At 39.4% G+C, this 19,984-nt stretch overlaps 1 protein-coding gene and 1 pseudogene across 2 annotated transcripts in view; one reads left to right on the top strand and one right to left on the bottom strand.

The window, feature by feature from the left end:
* The window catches only part of C8H10orf67 (chromosome 8 C10orf67 homolog), a 162,276-nt gene that overhangs the window by 80,123 nt on the left and 62,169 nt on the right, over window positions 1-19,984 (top strand). For both annotated transcript variants that reach the window (XM_054436314.2, XM_063669644.1), the window contains exons 9-10: window positions 6,245-6,304; window positions 7,090-7,254. In XM_054436314.2, coding sequence (XP_054292289.1) covers window positions 6,245-6,304; window positions 7,090-7,254 — 225 coding nt within the window. The remainder of the gene's footprint in view (window positions 1-6,244; window positions 6,305-7,089; window positions 7,255-19,984) is intronic.
* LOC129006560 (transmembrane protein 230-like) lies at window positions 15,157-15,491 on the bottom strand (annotated as a pseudogene).

Below are 19,984 nucleotides of genomic sequence, written 5' to 3'. Positions count from 1 at the left end.
GCAGACCTAATAGACACCTACAGAACTCTCCACCCCAAATCAACAGAATATACATTTTTTTCAGCACCACACCACACCTATTCCAAAATTGACCACATAGTTGGAAGTAAAGCTCTCCTCAGTAAATGTAAAAGAACAGAAATTATAACAAACTATCTCTCAGATCACAGTGCAATCAAGCTAGAACTCAGGATTAAGAATCTCACTCAAAACCTCTCAACTACATGGAAACTGAACAACCTGCTCCTGAATGACTACTGGGTACATAATGAAATGAAGGCATAAATAAAGATGTTCTTTGAAACCAACGAGAACCAAGACACAACATACCAGAATCTCTGGGACGCATTCAAAGCAGTGTGTAGAGGGAAATTTATAGCACTAAATGCCCACAAGAGAAAGCAGGAAAGATCCAAAATTGACACCCTAACATCACAATTAAAAGAACTAGAAAAGCAAGAGCAAACACATTCAAAAGCTAGCAGAAGGCAAGAAATAACTAAAATCAGAGCAGAACTGAAGGAAATAGAGACACAAAAAACCCTTCAAAAAATTAATGAATCCAGGAGCTGGTTTTTTGAAAGGATCAACAAAATTGATAGACCGCTAGCAAGACTAATAAAGAAAAAAAGAGAGAAGAATCAAATAGATGCAATAAAAAATGATAAAGGGGATATCACCACCGATCCCACAGAAATGCAAACTACCATCAGAGAATATTACAAACACCTCTATGCAAATAAACTAGAAAATCTAGAAGAAATGGATAAATTCCTCGACACATACACTCTCCCAAGACTAAACCAGGAAGAAGTTGAATCTCTGAATAGACCAATAACAGGAGCTGAAATTGTGGCAATAATCAATAGCTTACCAACCAAAAAGAGTCCAGGACCAGATGGATTCACTGCCGAATTCTACCAGAGGTACAAGGAGGAGATGGTACCATTCCTTCTGAAACTATTCCAATCAATAGAAAAAGAGGGAATCCTCCCTAACTCATTTTATGAGGCCAGCATCATCCTGATACCAAAGCCAGGCAGAGACACAACAAAAAAAGAGAATTTTTGACCAATATCCTTGATGAACATCGATGCAAAAATCCTCAATAAAATACTGGCAAACCAAATCCAGCAGCACATCAAAAAGCTTATTCACCATGATCAAGTGGGCTTCATCCCTGGGATGCAAGGCTGGTTCAATATACGCAAATCAATAAATGTAATCCAGCATATAAACAGAACCAAAGACAAAAACCACATGATTATCTCAATAGATGCAGAAAAGGCCTTTGACAAAATTCAACAACGCTTCATGCTAAAAACTCTCAAGAAATTAGGTGTTGATGGGAAGTATCTCAAAATAATAAGAGCTATCTATGACAAACCCACAGCCAATATCATACTGAATGGGCAAAAACTGGAAGCATTCCCTTTGAAAACTGGCACAAGACAGGGATGCCCTCTCTCACCACTCCTATTCAACATAGTGTTGGAAGTTCTGGCCAGGGCAATTAGGCAGGAGAAGGAAATAATGGGTATTCAATTAGGAAAAGAGGAAGTCAAATTGTCCCTGTTTGCAGACGACATGATGTGGTATTAGAAAACCCCATTGTCTCAGCCCAAAATCTCCTTAAGCTGATAAGCAACTTCAGCAAAGTCTCAGAATACAAAATCAATGTACAAAAATCACAAGCATTCTTATACACCAACAACAGACAAACAGAGAGCCAAATCATGAGTGAACTCCCATTCACAATTGCTTCAAAGAGAATAGAATACCTAGGAATCCAACTTACAAGGGACATGAAGGACCTCTTCAAGGAGAACTACAAACCACTGCTCAAGGAAATAAAAGAGGATACAAACAAATGGAAGAACATTCCATGCTCATGGGTAGGAAGAATCAATATCATGAAAGTGGCCATACTGCCCAAGGTAATTTACAGATTCAATGCCATCCCCATCAAGCTACCAATGACTTTCTTCACAGAATTGGAAAAAACTACTTTAAAGTTCATATGGAACCAAAAAAGAGCCCGCATCGCCAAGTCAATCCTAAGCAAAAGAACAAAGCTGGAGGCATCACACTACCTGACTTCAAACTATACTACAAGGCTACAGTAACCAAAACAGCATGGTACTGGTACCAAAACAGAGATATAGATCAATGGAACAGAACAGAGCCCTCAGAAATAATGCCACATATCTACAACTATCTGATCTTTGAGAAAAACAAGCAATGGGGAAAGGATTCCCTATTTAATAAATGGTGCTGGGAAAACTGGCTAGCCATATGGAGAAAGCTGAAACTGGATCCCTTCTTTACACCTTATACAAAAATCAATTCAAGATGGATTAAAGACTTAAACGTTAGACCTGAAACCATAAAAACCCTAGAAGAAAACCTAGGCATTACCATTCAGGACATAGGCATGGGCAAGGACTTCATGTCTAAAACACCAAAAGCAATGGCAACAAAAGCCAAAATTGACAAATGGGATCTAATTAAACTCAAGAGCTTCTGCACAGCAAAAGAAACTACCATCAGAGTGAACAGGCAACCTACAAAATGGGAGAAAATTTTCGCAACCTACTCATCTGACAAAGGGCTAATATCCAGAATCTACAATGAACTCAAACAAATTTACAAGAAAAAAACAAACAACCCCATCAAAAAGTGGGCAAAGGACATGAACAGACATTTCTCAAAAGAAGACATTTATGTAGCCAAAAAACACATGAAAAAATGCTCACCATCACTGGCCATCAGAGAAATGCAAATCAAAACCACAATGAGATACCATCTCACACCAGTTAGAATGGCAATCATTCAAAAGTCAGGAAACAACAGGTGCTGGAGAGGATGTGGAGAAATAGGAACACTTTTACACTGTTGGTAGGACTGTAAACTGGTTCAACCATTGTGGAAGTCAGTGTGGCGATTCCTCAGGGATCTAGAACTAGAAATACCATTTGTCCCAGCCATCCCATTACTGGGTATATACCCAAAGGACTGTAAATCATGCTGTTATAAAGACACATGCACACATATGTTTATTGCGGCATTATTCACAATAGCAAAGACTTGGAACCAACCCAAATGTCCAACAATGATAGACTGGATTAAGAAAATGTGGCACATATACACCATGGAATACTATGCAGCCATAAAAAATGATGAGTTCATGTCCTTTGTAGGGACATGGATGAAATTGGAAATCATCATTCTCAGTAAACTATCGCAAGAACAAAAAACCAAACACCACATATTCTCACTCATAGGTGGGAAGTGAACAATGAGAACACATGGACACAGGAAGGGGAACATCACACTCTGGGGACTGTTGTGGGGTGGGGGGAGTGGGGAGGGATAGCATTGGGAGATATACCTAAAGTATAATAATAATAAATTTTTTAAAAAAAGATCATTAAAAAATTATTAAAAAAAAAAAAAAGAAAATGATGTGTTTTCTGCCATTGTTGGGTGTTATAAATTAGATCAAGAGAGTGATAGTGTTATTCAGGGCATCTATATGTATTTAATTTTTTTGTTTCTATCAATTTCTGAGACATGGGTGTTATTTATTAATTCTCATAATTTTGCCAATTTTGCTTTGCATATTTTTTAGCTCTGTTATTAGGCACATACACATTTATGATCGTTATGTCTTCCCAATGAACTGATCTTTTTGTCATTATATGTCTTTCTTTAGCTCTAGCATTTCTTCCATCCTGAAATCTACTATATTAGATATAAATGCATTCTCTCCAGCCTTCCTATGTTTGTGTTGCATTCCTTTTTCAATGCATTTATTTTTAATCTCTCAGTGTATTTATATTAAGTGCTTCTCTTGTAGACAGTAAATAGTTGGGCTTGCTTTTTGAATACATCCTAGCCATTTCTGCATTTTAACTAGATTGTTTAATTCATTATTCACTATTACTATTAATAGGGTCAGATTAAGGTCTACTATTTCATTATTTATTTTCTATATGTCTTCTCTTGGTTTTGTTGTCGTCATTCCTCTGTTCCTTCTTTTTTGCCTACTTTTAATATTTTAGAATTCCATTGCAAATTATCTATTGCCATTTGGCTCTATCTTATAGCAGGCACACTAGTGATTGTAATTTACATTCTTAACTTTTGACAGTCCACTTGGAGTTAGTGTTGGACAATTTCATGTAAAGTATAGAAACTTTGCAAACATATATGTTTATTTATATATCTATTCATTTCTTCGTTCATCATGTTACAGTTGTCATATGTTTTATATTTATACCAGTGTCATAATTCTTGCTTTAAACAACCCTATGTGTTTGAAAGAAATTAAGACAAAATAGTCATATATTTTCTGATGCTCTTCAGTCCTTTCTAAAGATCACAGGTTCTATCTGAGGGATGATTTATTACATTTCCTAGAAATTTCTTATAGTAGTATGAAGAAAATGATTTTTAAACCATTACAACAAAGCTTAACTATAATACAGCCATGTGTTGCATAATGTCATTTTGGTCAACAACAAACTAAATACATGATGGTAGTCCAATAAGATTATGATACCATATTTCTACTGTAACTTTTCTATGTTTGAATATGTTTAGATACACAAATACCTACCATTGTGTTATAGTTGCCTACAATATTCAGTACAGTAACATGCTGTTCAAGTTTGTGGCCTAGGAACAATAGGCTATGCCATAAAGTCTAGGCGTGTAGTGGGCTGTGCAACCTATATTTCTGTAAGTACACTCTAATGTTTGCACATGATAAAATTGCCTAATGACACATTTCTCAGAATGTATCCCCATTGTTAAGCCATTCATGACTGTATTAGGCTTGAGTTCAAACCCACTGAAACCAGCTAAGTATAGCCTTTCGTGGGCATCAGTAACTATCCTCTCAGACTGCAAGATGTCATTAGACAGCCCTGCTTGCTCTTGAGTTCTGCTTTATTGGTAGGTGAGAGAGAATTTTACAAATCCATTGTAGTTGTTGTTCAGATGCCAATGAGATTAATGGTTAGATGTGTTTCTCATCATTGTTTAATTTCAAGTAGGATTAGTTATAATTAGAATCACTGGCATTACTCATAAATCCATATTATGAAAAAATCTTAATATTATGGAAACATGCACTAATAATACATTTTTTGATACAGTACCTTTTATGCCTAGAAATTAAAATTGATTTTTTTTCTGAAGTCAGGGTCTCACTCGGTTGCCTAGGTTGGAGTGCAGTGGCACAATCACAGCTCACTATAACCTCAAACTCCTGGGCTCAAGCGATTCTCCTGCTTCAGCTACCTGAGTAGCTGGGACTATAGGTACATGCCACCACAACTGGGTAATTTTTATTTTTTTATTTTTTATAGAGACAGAGGTCTTGCTATGTTGCTCAGGCTGGTCTTGAACTCCTGACTTCAAGCAATCCTCCTGCTTCAGCCTCCCAAAGTGTTGGGATTACAGGCGTAAGCCACTGCACCCAGCTTTGAAATTGATTTTTAAAGTAAAATTTCATTCATTACATTATTGAAGTTCAGCTATTAAATTATCTTAAATTTCTCAAGCTATCTTTTTTTTTCTTTTTTTGAGACTGAGTTCCACTCTTGTTGCCTAGGCTGGAGTGCAATGGCACTATCTCGGCTCACTGCAACTTCTACCTCCTGGGTTCAGGCAATTCTCCTTCCTCAGCCTCCCAAGTAGCTGGAATTACAGGCGCCCACCACCACACCCAGCAAATTTTTTGTATTTTCAGTAGAGATGGGGTTTCACCATGTTGGCCAGGCTGGTCTTGAACTCCTGACCTCAGGTGATACACCTGCCTCAGCCTCCCAAAGTGGGATTACAGGTATGAGCCACCGTGCCCAGCCTTCTCAAGCTATCTTATATTAAGAATAAGGCCTAGTATTTATAGCTGTTATAATAATGTATCGAATTATCACCTCATAAGCAAATTATGCATGTTTTCCTATGATCTCTGTTGTACTTAAAGCAATGAATAAATGCTAATGACTTTAGATTTTTGCAATGTTATATATTCCTGTTCACTTTTTAAATAAAAGTTCTTTTTCTGGATACAAGTTTGTTTTTTCTTTGATATTATAACTTTTATCCCATAATAGTTTTGGGAGACAAATGGTTTAAAATGTTACTCTTTCATTGCTTATAGAAGTTTTACAGAAAATTGTCTTTTTTAATCTTTGCAGATAATAACCAATGATATGGGTCTTCAATTTTACAGATTCATAAACAGAAAGAGGACAAGGAAATGAGAAAAAAGTATGGCAGCTTAAGTGTAAAGGTTTGTATTTAATTTTTTTTTCTCTCTCTCTTTCTCTTTTATTTTGTGCTTCTCTGATTTTGCTATCTGAATTGACAAATCTGTGTAGCATACTGAGGTTTTTCACTTTCCAACCTCAGTTTGAAAAAGAAAGTTCTCGAAAGTGAGAGCAAGGCCGGGAGCAGTGGCTCATGCCTATAATCCTAGTACTTTGGGAGGCCGAGGCAGGAGGATTGCTTGAGTCCAGGAGTTCAAGACCAGCCTGAGCAACATAGTGAGACTCTATCTCTTTAAAAATAAATAAATAAATAAATAAATAAATAAAGTGGGGCAAGAAGTGTGAATGGGAGATCAGGAGCTGATTGTTGAGAACAGGGAGCAGAGAGTGAAATCGAAAGCCAAAAAGCCAGCTAGTGGGGCATCAGGAGGCGTGCATCCTGATATCCTCATCCTTCCTACTATTTCTCTACCTTCTTCCTACCTACATACAAGCCTCGAGCTGCCACCCACCCCTCTCCACATAGACCCCACCGTTCCAGGGACTTCCAAAGAGCATGGATCTGTTGGTGTGTTCTTCTTAGGACATGAGGATTAAAGGCGGAGAGTGGAGAAATAAGCTCAGCCTGCCAATCAAATCCTGCCAGGGGAGATTGTGGGCCTGGGAGCAAGAACAAATCCATGCGATCTAGGACTGAAAACCTCAACTCTGCAATTCCAGCTCAGGGGAGGGGAAGAGTGTGAAAGAAAGGGACACAAATCCAAGAAACAAAATGAGAATAACAAAGTTGTTTCTTTTTGTGTGGCAGGCCGCAAGATCAGCCAAGGGGAGAGAAGCCTCTTTGTCCCCATGGCCCAAGTCTCCACCCAGCACCACAGCTTTGAGGCCACATTCTGCGACCATGAGTGTATCATCTGCTGGGGCCAAGAAAGCTAAGACGCCAAAGAAGGCTTTAAAGGAAGACCAAGCTGTGGTAAGAACTGCTTCCATGACCACACCGTGTCCACCTTCCTCTGCAAAGGGGCTCCTGTCTCTTTAGCCCTATCCATGAGGCCTGCAGTCTAAGCACACCTGGTTCTCACCCCTGAGTGGGGGGCTCCAGCTGCCTATTTCTAAACCAACATGTCAGGGTGAGCCTCCTTCACTTTCCCAAGATGAAGTCATCGGTATCCCCAGCCAGGCAGTTGATTTAGCTAAGTCACTAAGCACCAGTGGGTCTCTATTTAATTACCAAAATAGAGAAGCTACAGCCCAAGCGCTTTCTAGGATATGCAGTCTCAAACTCATTACTGCCCAGTGTCATCAGAAGATTCCCAGAAGGACACACAGGTATCCAGTCCATTTGCTCATGCAGGATTCCTCAGCCTACAACTGGATGAAATCACGCTCTCAGAGACATGCATGCATGAACTCTATGCTGCTGCTCTCCTTTTCTACCTTTCCCCAGATCATCACAACTGTTTCTGTAGGAGCTAGGGTGACACCCTTGGTCTACGTAAAAAGGAGGTGCTAAGAAGTAGCTCTGAGACACTCAGCTCACTGTGGGCTAATTGTGTGTATATTAATGAGGCACTGCTCGCTACATTATACAACACCTCCTGTCATTATGACCCTGTATCTCTACAGCCTTCTGCTCTTAGCTATAAGGATAGTTGCATTTCTACAACCCTTAGTTGTTCTGTGGACACTGTGAATTGTGTAAGTAGTCAAGGCTCCTTTTAGAAGGCATAGAACCCAATTGTTGATACATATGGCCAATGTCGAGTGCTTCACACAGAGTCTCTCCACTGCATATTTTGCTCTCTCAAACTCTGTCCTGCTCCTACGTGTTCCCACATTCTTCCTTCTCCTACACAGGGCAGAATTTGCACTTCTCTCACTTAGAGCATGGAGGAGTGGAGCAGAATTGTGCACGCCGTGTGCATCCTTGCTCCAAAAAGGGGGAAGGCAAGGTGCAGACCTCTCGTGCCCACTCGCCAGGAGATGGACCACTCCTCATATCCACAGAGTGGGAGGGAGCAGGTAGAGCAAGGCCAGGCTTGTTGCGCTACTGGAAGTCACTCTACTGGGAAGAGAAAAAGCATTCTCCTCTGTGAGCATTTCCACTTTGCAGAGAGCTAGGAAGTGTAGACAATTGGAAATCAGTGTAATTTCCCAAGGGAAAAAACTGACACTGGAAGAGGGTAAATTTTGCATAGAAATGACCAGTGACTAGGTTCTAGAAGTAAGATTTTTATAACCCAGACTTTGGGAAGTATTTTTTTGGACCACACAAAAAACGAACTGCCTGCTGTGCAATGTTGCATGCTGACCTGGTTGGGGAGACCGGCCACGCTGGGTGAGGGGCCCAAGGCTGGGTCAGCTGCCATGAAATCGGTCGTGTGTCAGGGGTCTGTGGTCTGAGGCTCTGAGATGATGGCTGGGAAGACTGCAGAGCCCGGTCAGCGACTGAGGCAGAGCAGCTGAGCCTCTTGTCCTGAGGTCACAGCAGCAGGGGGCAGCTGTAGCAGAAGGTGCCCTGGTCCCCACAGCAACCCCAAGGCTGGAACTAAATCCTAGAATTCCAGCTTGGAAGCTCCAGTGTCCCCAGTTTACAGATAGAAGCTGAGCTTCCAAAGTCACAGCCACAAGGGGCAGAGATATTCCCTGTTGTCCCCCACCGAAAATGCAAAATAAAGGACAAAGACCGACAAATCTCTGAGAAGGTGTCATTTCAACAGGCTTTTCTCTTTGTGTGACAATCTTTCCCTGTGACTGTAATGATTGTGGCCTGGGTATCTCCAAAGCTTACCAGTACATTTTGTCAGCTGAGGGAGTCTCTGAAGTTAATATGTAACAATAAGTCAAAATTGGACCAGGGGAAGGGAGAGATTACTTAAACTGGGTTTACATATTTCTATGAATTGGCTCAATTTTAAAATGAAGTATGTTTTTCTAGTTCACTGTTATTACTGTCACTTACACTTTGTTAATAATAATAATCCTATTGTTCTAAGCGCTCCCTTCTATCCCCTTCCACTGTGGTTTATTCTTTACCGTATGTATACACATTCTAGCTATAATTTTCCCACTCCTCTCTTTTAAATATTTAACTCCATGGAGGTAGCTGGACCTCTTAAAAATTGTCTTTAAAGGGTTTTATAATATTTACCACGTGTAAATGACCACATGGAGGGCTTGTTACAGGAACTTTGTACATCAGTCATTTAACGTATCTAATTAATCATACTTATTTTTTTGAAATCTGTGTCATTTGGTGGGAACAGCACACGTGCTACCCACAGCGGAGCACACAGTGATAAACTGAGTGTTTAGCCAGTCTGAAAAATACGATATGAACATTAGCTGTCTGATTTCTATTAATGAACGATTTCACAACATAAAATTTGTATTTGTACAGTGCTTTTATGTAAAGTTTGTTTTTTGATATGTGCAAAACATTTCAAATACTCAAGTTTCATATATCAAGGTTAAAATGGATTCTCAGGTTTTCCACTCCTGACCCTGAGTAATTAGTTAATTTTGGTTGCACCCAATACATGCTTCCATGGAGGACTTCTGAGCTTCCATAGGGTAACCTGGTCTATACTGATGAACATATGGTACATGCTTTGATCTGCAGGAAGAATCAGGGCCCTTCTGTGTGGGAAATGGGACATGGGAGAAAGTCAGTCATGTTCCCATTCTTAGAGTTCTCTCAATACAAAGCAATCTGTACAGATAAAAGACTTCAATAAAAACTCCAGAACTTGTTTTTTTAAACATTCAAGAAGTGTTAGGTAAAATAGTATTGCAACTATTTCGCAGTTTTGGCCATAGTCACCTTGCAAGCTAGTGATTTTTAAAAAAATTGTTATTATGGCATATAGAATTATTACTATAGGTATATAATATTATAGGCTAGATGGTTGAAGAAAAGATCTTTTCTTCTGAAATTTACTATTTTTCTCCTAGATACAACTCTTATTTGGTTGAATTGCACATTTAAGATAAGCTCTATTAGAGAAGAAAACAATATAATATGCTTACTGTTTCATTATTCCATTCTTTTTTCCCTTGGTTTGGCTTGATACAGCAGGCAGTTAAGAGAGCTGCAGAGCAGTCTGGGAAAACCAGCACTTTACCCGTTGTTTATCCGGCAGCGCTAGGCAATGCAGTAATACGGAGACAGGACAATCCTGTACATGTGCATGGTCTTCAGAGGTTGTCAAAGGATATTTACTATATTTTGATGGATTATGATGACACAAAAGAATTTTCCTTATCATACTTGATCTTTGTTTTATAATATGGATAACCCTAAAAGGTAGATATAAAATGTCAAATCATTGAAAATCACATTTTTCATTTATCACTAAAATGAATTCATCTTTAGATTCTGTTCTTAGAGAGCAAAATTGAAAATGTGAGTAATATATTTAAAATCCAGCTGAAAGGTGGCTTTTACTTCTGCCTTATTTTATGCTGGGTAGTTTGATAATAAATTAAATAAATACCTTCGGTATATTTGGAACAAAAAATATTCTAGTGAAAATAGCATTTAATATTTGTGGGATACATGAAAAGATGTTGTCAAAAACCAACTGAAAAGGGGGTTTATGCTTGTGCTCTTATTGATTTTGTTGGGAAACAATTATAACATTTTATTTGTGGAGCTCACTAGGTTTGAGCGTAACTTAAACTGAGGACTGAAGATTTTGCTGTGAAATCAGGAATAGATAAATTCAAGGTTTGGATAATGTCCTTATTCTTCCCTACGCACTGTCAGCCATTGGGACAGATGTGAGGTCCTGACCACAGATGATAGCGACTTGGTGGTAGCAGAAATGTCATCACTGACTTTCAGGAGCCCATAGACAGCGAGGTGACCCTCTCCCCCACCCCCCGCCCCTCACATGGTGTTGCTTGATTCCATTTGCTGGGGCTTCAGCTGTAGATTTCTCTCCAGTTCCCAGTGGGAGTCAAGGCTGGTCCTGAACACCAGGTCATTTGGCCAGACTCCTGACACTACCCAGACGTGGGTCTTTCCCCTGGAAGGCTGAGCATCTGACATGCTGTCACTCATCCTGACTGCCATCATCACATCTGCCAGTACTGCTGCCTGGTGTATTACATCGCTGCTCACCAGAGTCAAGCCAGAGACCGCTGCACCCCTCTAGACGCTGGCAGTGGACTGTTGACCACTGTCTTTGGATTTAGCCTGGCCAACTTGTCAGTTTTTCCAACCCCAGTCTCTCCAGATCCCAACTTTCTCCTCAAACCCTGGGAATAAGTCTATGTGAGTTATAACACATCAATTTTGTTTTCTTTAGGAACTTGTTTTCATGAAGGATGGTTCTTAAACCTTTTTTCATTTAACACTCTCTTAAGGTTCTTTTCCTCAATGGAATCTCTGCTTGTTCATCATGAAAATTGATCCTATTAGAATTCTTTGTTTCCTCTTATTGATTCATCTATTACTATTTCTTCCCATTTGCATATCTGAACAATCTTAGATAACCAGTGACATCTCACCAAATTGATATATCGCTCGCCAAATCCAGAGTTCTTAAGTTGTGTTAGCTTATGCAGCTTAATTAGGGAATAAAGGTACACTTTTATTTTAGGCTTTAAAAAATCTTTAAAACAGTCCAGGGGTGGCTGCTCACACCTGTAATTCCAACACTTTGAGAGGCTGAGGCGGGAGGATCACTTGAGGCCAGGAGTTTGAGACCAGCCTGGGCAACATAGTGAGACCCCACCTCTACAAATATTTTTTAAGTTAGCCAAATGTGTTAGTGCGTGTCTGTGGTCCTAGCTACTCAGGAGGCTGAGGTGAGAGGATTGTTTGAGCCCAGGAGTCAAGGCTGCAGTGAGCTATGATCCCACCACTGCATTCCAGCCAGGACAATATAGCTAGATCCTGTTTCAAAACAAAAAAATGTGTCTTAAAAACAGTTTGAGGATCTCCTCCAGCAATTTTAGTGTGGGAATCATTTCTTTGTTGTGTGTGTGTGTGTGTGTGGGTGTGTGTGTGTGTATGCGGGTATTGAGATAATGTATCTCAGCCCCTGTATTAACTGGACTCCCCAAATTTTCATGGCATTTTGTCTCCCAAATCTGTAAAAGAAAACGAAGTTATCTACACCTAATACCATGAAGCACTATAGAGTTCAGTTAATCCAATGGCTGAAAGTATACAGTGAACATTTATTTGAATTCATTCCACCACAAATGATGGTCACAGGCCTAAACAACCTCGAGTGTGATTCTGGTGGTCTGTCTCCCTAGTTGACAATTTGCAAGTCGAATTCAATTACAATTTATCAGATTTCTGTCTGGTTTATGTTAAATAAAGCATAAGAATATTTGAAAGGTCTTTTTGTATTAAAATTGGAAAGATTTCAATATGAAGGTTTACATTTTTATGCAACCACTGGAAAAGTTAGGAGAGCAAACATTAGGAAAGTAATATAAAAAAGATTTCAGACTGAAGCATCCAAGTAGCTGATTGATAAGAGGTCAATAACAAACCACTGCAATCCATAGGCACCTCTGGTGGGAAATCTCCCACCAAATAGTTTAGTCTTCAGCGGTAAAGAGAGTGTTTCTTATGAGCTCCCAGGAAAGCCACTTAAAACTCATTTCTATCCATGAATCTTGTTCCAAATGCCTTTGGATAATCTTCTCCAATATTCCCATCAAAGGGACAGTTCTTTAGAGTTCCTAACATGTTATATGCTTCAAAAATTAAAGTTTAATATATTTTCATGTAACAGAAATTGATATATTTGTCACAGTAAGATTTGCATTTGACACTTTTATTTATGCCATTTCTAGAGCTTTTGTTTCTTTGTGTAGATGTAGGTTTCTATCTGGTGTCATACACCCTCTTCCTTTTGGTCTGCTGGCAATGAATTCTCTTAGTTTTTGTTTGTGTCTGGAAGAAACCCTTTTTTTGCCTTTATTTTTGTTAGATATTTTTCCGAAATATTTTCTGACTCTGCATTGACAGTTTTATTCTTTTAATACTTTGAAGATATGACTACACCCTCTTTCAGCTTGCATAGATCCTGATAAGAAGTATGCTGTAAATTTTAACTTCGTTTCTCTGTTTGTAATGTCTTTTATTTTGGATTGACTTCAAGAGTTTCTCCTTCTCTTTGCTTTTCAACAGCTGGATAATAAAGTATCTTTGGTTGTTTCTTGTCCCCTCTCCTTCATCTCTTTATTTCTATGTATCCTGAACTTCTTGAATTTGTAGTTTGATATCTTGTATTAACTCCTAAATATTATCTACAATTATGTCTTTGCCTTCTAATATGTCTGTGCTAGACTGTTTGATGTTGTTCCACAACTCTTACATGCTCAGCTCATTAAAGTTTGAACTACATTTTTTTCTTTGTTTCAGTTTGGAGAGTTGTCTTTTTTTTACCTACCTTTAAATTCACTGATTACTTTTTTCAGTTATATTGAGTCTACTGTTGAGCCCATCCAACAAATTCTTCATCTTGCTTGTTGCCTGGTTTATTTCTAGTATTTCCATTTGATTCTTTTTTACATTTTCCACCTCTCTGATGAAATTCCTTGTCTATTGTTTATCATGCATGGTGTTCACCTTTTCTCCTAGGTTCTCTAACATTTTGATTATAGTTCTTTCAGAGTCTTTATCTGATAGTTCCAAGATATGGGTCATCTTTGAGTCTGGTTCTGTTTATTGCTTTGTATCCCAATGATAGATTTTTTTTCCTTGCCTTTTTGTCTTTCTTTTGTTTGGTTTTGTTTTGACATTTTAATTTACTTTGAATATAAGTCACTTTTTGCAAGCTAGGAAATAGAATCAACCTAACTCAATCTAGTCTTCTAGGGATCCAGGCTGAGTCTTGCAATCTTTAGCAGAATGCCATCATAATACTAGGTACTAGCGCTAGGGTTATCAACTCTAAATAAGAACCACTTCTCTGCATTTTTCATTACGAAACAGCCAAAAGTCCAATCCTTAAAGGCATGATATACAGAATAGCTTGATATACAAAGGACAGAATGACCCAAATTGTATGCTGCCCAGTCTATTGGTGAACCAAATTAGAGCTCACTAAAGATTGGTAAACAGAGAAAGTGTTTACATTTTGAAAACTTGCTCTGTGGTTTGAAAAATTCCTGGATGCTGTCGATAAGAAAGCAAGTAAAAAATATTACAGATGGACTCTCACTGACATTTGATTTTACCATCGTTTTCCACTAGAACATGAAGGTAGAAATAAGTGTAAGAGATAAGATACTTAGATATTTTAAAAATAAATTACCTAGTAATTTTAAAAAGACATACTGTATTCTTTCATTTGCTACAAGAAAAAATTGACAATGAAGACTATTTAAAAGAAGTGTTTAACAATGAGAACACATGGCCACAGGAAGGGGAACATCACACTCTGGGGACTGTTGTGGGGTGGGGGGAGGGGGGAGGGATAGCATTGGGAGATATACCTAAAGTATAATAATAATAAATAAAAATTAAAAAATAAATAAATAAATAAAAATAAATAAAAGAAGAGTTGAACTCTAAATAGGATGGTGAAGGCAACACATTCCATTACAGAATAAGTTCCCATTTTTCCAGACAATGAACATTGCTATTCCTCCATGTTCCATATTCCTGGGGGAAAACCTTGTCAGCAGCTTTTTGTCAGGGCCAGGAGATGAAAAATAGACCATGTCCGAATAATCTGATTGTAAGCTCAGTTAACATCTTTGGAATAGACCCATAAAATCTGGACAATGTTTTATTAAACATCTGCAAACTGCAGAATTCTTTAGCCCTTAGACACAGTTTCTGCTCAGAATCTTAAAGCCGGGTGCAGTTGCACTGTGACTCGTCTCAGGGCTGAGGCGGGTGCTAGTCGTCAAAGTCTGGAAGGTCATGGTAGGAGTAACCCTGGTAGCTTTTGGATGCATTCGGCAGGAACACCAAATTGCCAGTGATCAGAACTGGAACAACCTAGTCTTTCCCCACTTTGCTGATGTAGCCCGACAGTAGGAGGGAGCCTATGATAATAGAAAGATGCCAGTCAGAAACAGCACAGTGGCAACTGCAATGACCTTCTAAGGCATCTTAGGAAGGCCTTTTTTAAACCTTAGGTCAGTGTAGCCACTGTCTGTGCTGGAGAGCCTTGAGTATTTTACTTTACTACTAGGGATTCCAGTAGCCAAATTGCTATGGGATGGCATCATCACATGCTGACACAGCTATAGTTGGAGCACCATGCCAGGCCACCAGTGCACCGAGAGCTCACCCATGGTTGGCAGTGGGGATGCCAGAGGCCACATGGTACAACCACCTAACATGGCTGGCACCATCCAGCCTGTTCCAGCAAGCTGCCTCGTATTTCTGATTGAATGCTGGACATCATGTGTAGAATAGTAGAGATTGAAATAAATTGTATTCACACATTGAAATAACCTGTCTCTTATGAGACTATACATACACACACCCATACACATGTGTGTGTATACATATATGTGTGGGGGGGAGATGTGTATGACTACTGTGACAGGTTGGGCCAATCTAACCAAAGTTGAGTTGAGTTTGGTTGTTGCTATGGTTACCTCTACTAGACCACAGTCTTTTATTTAAAAAAAAAAAAAAAAACAGAGTCTGGCTCTGTCACCCAGGTTGGAGTGCAGTGCTGTGATCTCAGCTCACTGAAAAATGTCACCCAGGTTGGAGTGCAGTGCTGTGATCTCAGCTCACTGAAATCTCTGTCTCCTGGGTTCAGGCCATCCTCCCACCTCAGCCTCCCAAGCAGCTGAGACTACAGGCACATGCCACTATGCCCAGCTAACTTTTGTATTTTTTACGGAGATAGAATTTTGCCATATTGCCCAGGCTGTTCTCGAACTCCGGAGCTCAAGGGATTCTCCCGCCTTGGCCCCTCAAAGTGCTGGGATTACAGGTGTAAGCCACTGCACCAGGCAACAGTTTTGATATTCTTTTTGTGGTGGTTATGTGACTAGAGTGGGAGCTGGGGTCACAGAGTGCTTTTCTCTGACTACCACTCTACCCTCAGCTTATAGAACCTGTCCACCTGTGCCATAGAGAAGATCTGCCTCTATGCTCTTACCCATGCCTCAGTAGTGCACTGCTATTGCTTGGTGCTCCGTGAGTGAAGGTAGAGAGGATTCTCTGTGGTTCTTATCCAAACTCAGACTTTCAGAAGTGTTGTGTGCTCAGGCCCCAGCAGTGGACTTTCTCAGCATTCTTGCCCCTCTTCCCTGGGGCAGTTCACTCTGCCTTGTATCTGAAGTTGGTCTTGGGCAGGAGTTTCCTGTCCTTCCTGCAATAGTAGGACACCTCCACTTGGTATTGGCATAGAGTTGAAGGTCCAAGACAATTACCATTCCCTTCCCCCAGGGGAGCAACCTGTTTCTTTTGTTTTTCCCATTGACATAATATATCTCCATTTTTGAGCTGTGAGCAAGAGACTCTGCTGCCCATCCCAGCAGTTGAAAACTTTTCCTTCTGAGAAAGGAGTGGCCTGGGAGAAATAAATGGGATTTGATACCTAACACTTCTTCACCGCATCAACCGCTGATCACCTTCTTTGAGCCTGGTTGGCCAGAGAGTTTGCTTCCCCTCTCCCAGAGGCTTAAGACTTTCACATCCTAGGATAGAATGACCCAGGGAAGGTGATTTTCCTGTAGTAGCTGCTGATCCCCTCCTCAAGTCTGCACCATCAACAGTGACTCCTTTCAGAATTGCTCTGCCCTCAATTATTCTCATGAGTATCTGGTAAGGGACAGGAAAAAAAAAAAAAAAACTTGTGAGTGAGTGCAAGCTCCACTTTTAATATGTGCCCCCAGCTACTTCAGATTGCCCTGCTCACCAACATTTGATCTTCAGAAGTTCTCTATATTTTAGCCTATTCTTCTTACAAGCTTGTGTTGAAGCTGGCATGGTGCTTCTTTGGCTGTAGACGAGACCTATGAACTGTTCATGGCTCTCGTCTCTCCTCTGAGGGCCTTGTTCCTCTTAGGAATTTAGGTTACCTGGGTGTGACCCCAGCTCTCTGATGGGTTCAAGAAAAGTTGTGATTTTGTAGTTTATCTAGATTTTTCTTGTTTTTAGTGTTGGAATGGCATTTTTTGCTTCCTAAGCGGGATCCAGGAGTCTGAATTTTTTAAATAAAATGGATACAGGGCCAGGCACAGAAGCTCATGCCTGTAATATTCCAGCACTTTGGAAGGCCTAGGCAGGAGGATTGCTTGAGCCCAGGAGTTCAAGACCAGCCTGGGGAACATAGAAAGACTTCTTCTCTACAAAAAATACAAAAATTAGCCAGGCATGGTGCTGCACACCTGTAGTTCCAGTTACTTGGGAGGCGGAGGTGGGAGGATCACTTGAGCTGGGGAGGTGGAGGCTGCAGTGAGCCAAGATCATGCCACTGCACTCCAGCCTGAGCCGTGGAGCAAACTGTCTTGAAGAAAAAAACTCACAAAACTGATACATACTTATTATACAAAATTTTCTCAATGAGGAAATGCCAAAAGAAGAAAATTTTTAAGAAAATCCTTCCACCCAAAGATGATCACTGAAAACGTCTCATTACCACTGTTCCAGACAAGTCTTGATGCAGATTTTCATTTTCGACAGGATGCAGATAACATCGTTCCATACCGTTGAATTTATATAATCAATTATATGTGCTATATGTATTTCACCCCACAGAAGTAGCACAATTTACATAGCCAATTCGTGTCAATTTACCAGTGCCTTCCTGAGATAGTTTCTTTTTTTTTTTTTTCTGTTATAAACAATGGCTTCATCATATTTAATAGACACGTTCCTATCACTGAAGTGACCTGGTCACAAATTTTTTGGAGTGAATAATTTAATAGAAGTGTATTCTGCTTTTGCATGGATGACTTTCTGCAGTGAACACATGAACACAAGGTCTAGGATGGTCTAGAGCCAGGTGAGGAAGCCAGGCCCAGACAGACTTTTGTGGCCTTCTGAACCTTTGAGACATGCTTGAGAGTTGCAGAGTTGCATATAGCCTGGATCAGCCTAAATCCTGTATGGCTTCACAGCCCAGTCATTCTACCAAGATGCCTCAGAGCCCCTTGGCAAACAGGGAGTGGCACCTTTGGGGACATCAAATGAAGAAAGTCTTGTCCTATTTTTGAAAGATTTGCCTACCTTAACAATTTTGTTAGAAGAAAATTCACAAGTGATATATGTAGATAAATGTTTTGTTTTGATATTTGGCCCCCGCCATGACTAGTGTTTCAGCACACAGCCTCATATTTTATTCTCAGTGTTCCTAATTCTCAGCCTCTTCTCTCCAAATTGTAGGTGCATGAGGTTGGTCCTTGTTTCGTGTGTTTCTATTAGCCCGTCCTCTCCCTGGCCACTTCCCACCCACTGGCACGTTACTGGTGTTCGAAAGTAGTTATTTGCATGGCAGGTTAAAAAATGTTAATATGAAAGTCAAAGCGATTGAGGTTTTAAAGAGGAAAAATCATTCTTCATCATGATGAGTCAGAAAGACTACTTTAATGGTAATATAAATATATTCGACGATTTAAAAGGTATAGAGGTAAAAGGCAAAATACCTTTCATTAAGCCCAGAGAAAATGACTAAAGTTTCATAAGAGAGATGTTTGTGGAAATTAAATGTACTGACTCTTGATAAGAAAAAGAAAACAGAGATGTGAGGGTATGATAAGGAATGTAGTTAATCTTACAGCAGTTAATAAACATAATTTGCTTCTTCTGTTATTACAAACCCTGGCTACTATTCTAATTTAGAATAGTATATTTGTTAAATTTTTAAAAATATGATGTAAGTGCTTAAAAATGGGAAGCAAATTTAAGAATCATAACTTCTGTTATAAATAAACCTTTATTTCTTAATTTTGTGAATTTTTAATCATAAATGTATATACAAATTCAAAAGAGAATGAGAAATATTTATAATAAATTATTTTATTTTATTTTATTTTTTTTTTTCTTTTTTTTTTTTTTTTTCTTTTATTATTATTATTATTATTATCATCATTATTATACTTTAGGTTTTATGGTACATGTGCGCAATGTGCAGGTAAGTTACATATGTATACATGTGCCATGCTGGTGCGCTGCACCCACCAACTTGTCATCTAGCATTAGGTATATCTCCCAATGCTATCCCTCCCCCCTCCCCCCACCCCACAACAGTCCCCGAAGTGTGATGTTCCCCTTCCTGTGTCCATGTGTTCTCATTGTTCAATTCCCACCTATGAGTGAGAATATGCGGTGTTTGGTTTTTTGTTCTTGCGATAGTTTACTGAGAATGATGATTTCCAATTTCATCCATGTCCCTACAAAGGACGTGAACTCATCATTTTTTATGGCTGCATAGTATTCCATGGTGTATATGTGCCACATTTTCTTAATCCAGTCTATCATTGTTGGACATTTGGGTTGGTTCCAAGTCTTTGCTATTGTGAATAATGCGGCAATAAACATACGTGTGCATGTGTCTTTATAGCAGCATGATTTATAGTCCTTTGGGTATATACCCAGTAATGGGATGGCTGGGTCGAATGGAATTTCTAGTTCTAGATCCCTGAGGAATCGCCACACTGACTTCCACAAGGGTTGAACTAGTTTACAGTCCCACCAACAGTGTAAAAGTGTTCCTATTTCTCCACATCCTCTCCAGCACCTGTTGTTTCCTGACTTT

This window comes from Pongo pygmaeus, chromosome 8, assembly GCF_028885625.2.
Source record: "Pongo pygmaeus isolate AG05252 chromosome 8, NHGRI_mPonPyg2-v2.0_pri, whole genome shotgun sequence".
In the NCBI taxonomy this organism is placed as follows: domain Eukaryota; kingdom Metazoa; phylum Chordata; class Mammalia; order Primates; family Hominidae; genus Pongo; species Pongo pygmaeus.
This window is presented reverse-complemented; position numbering and strand designations above follow the sequence as displayed.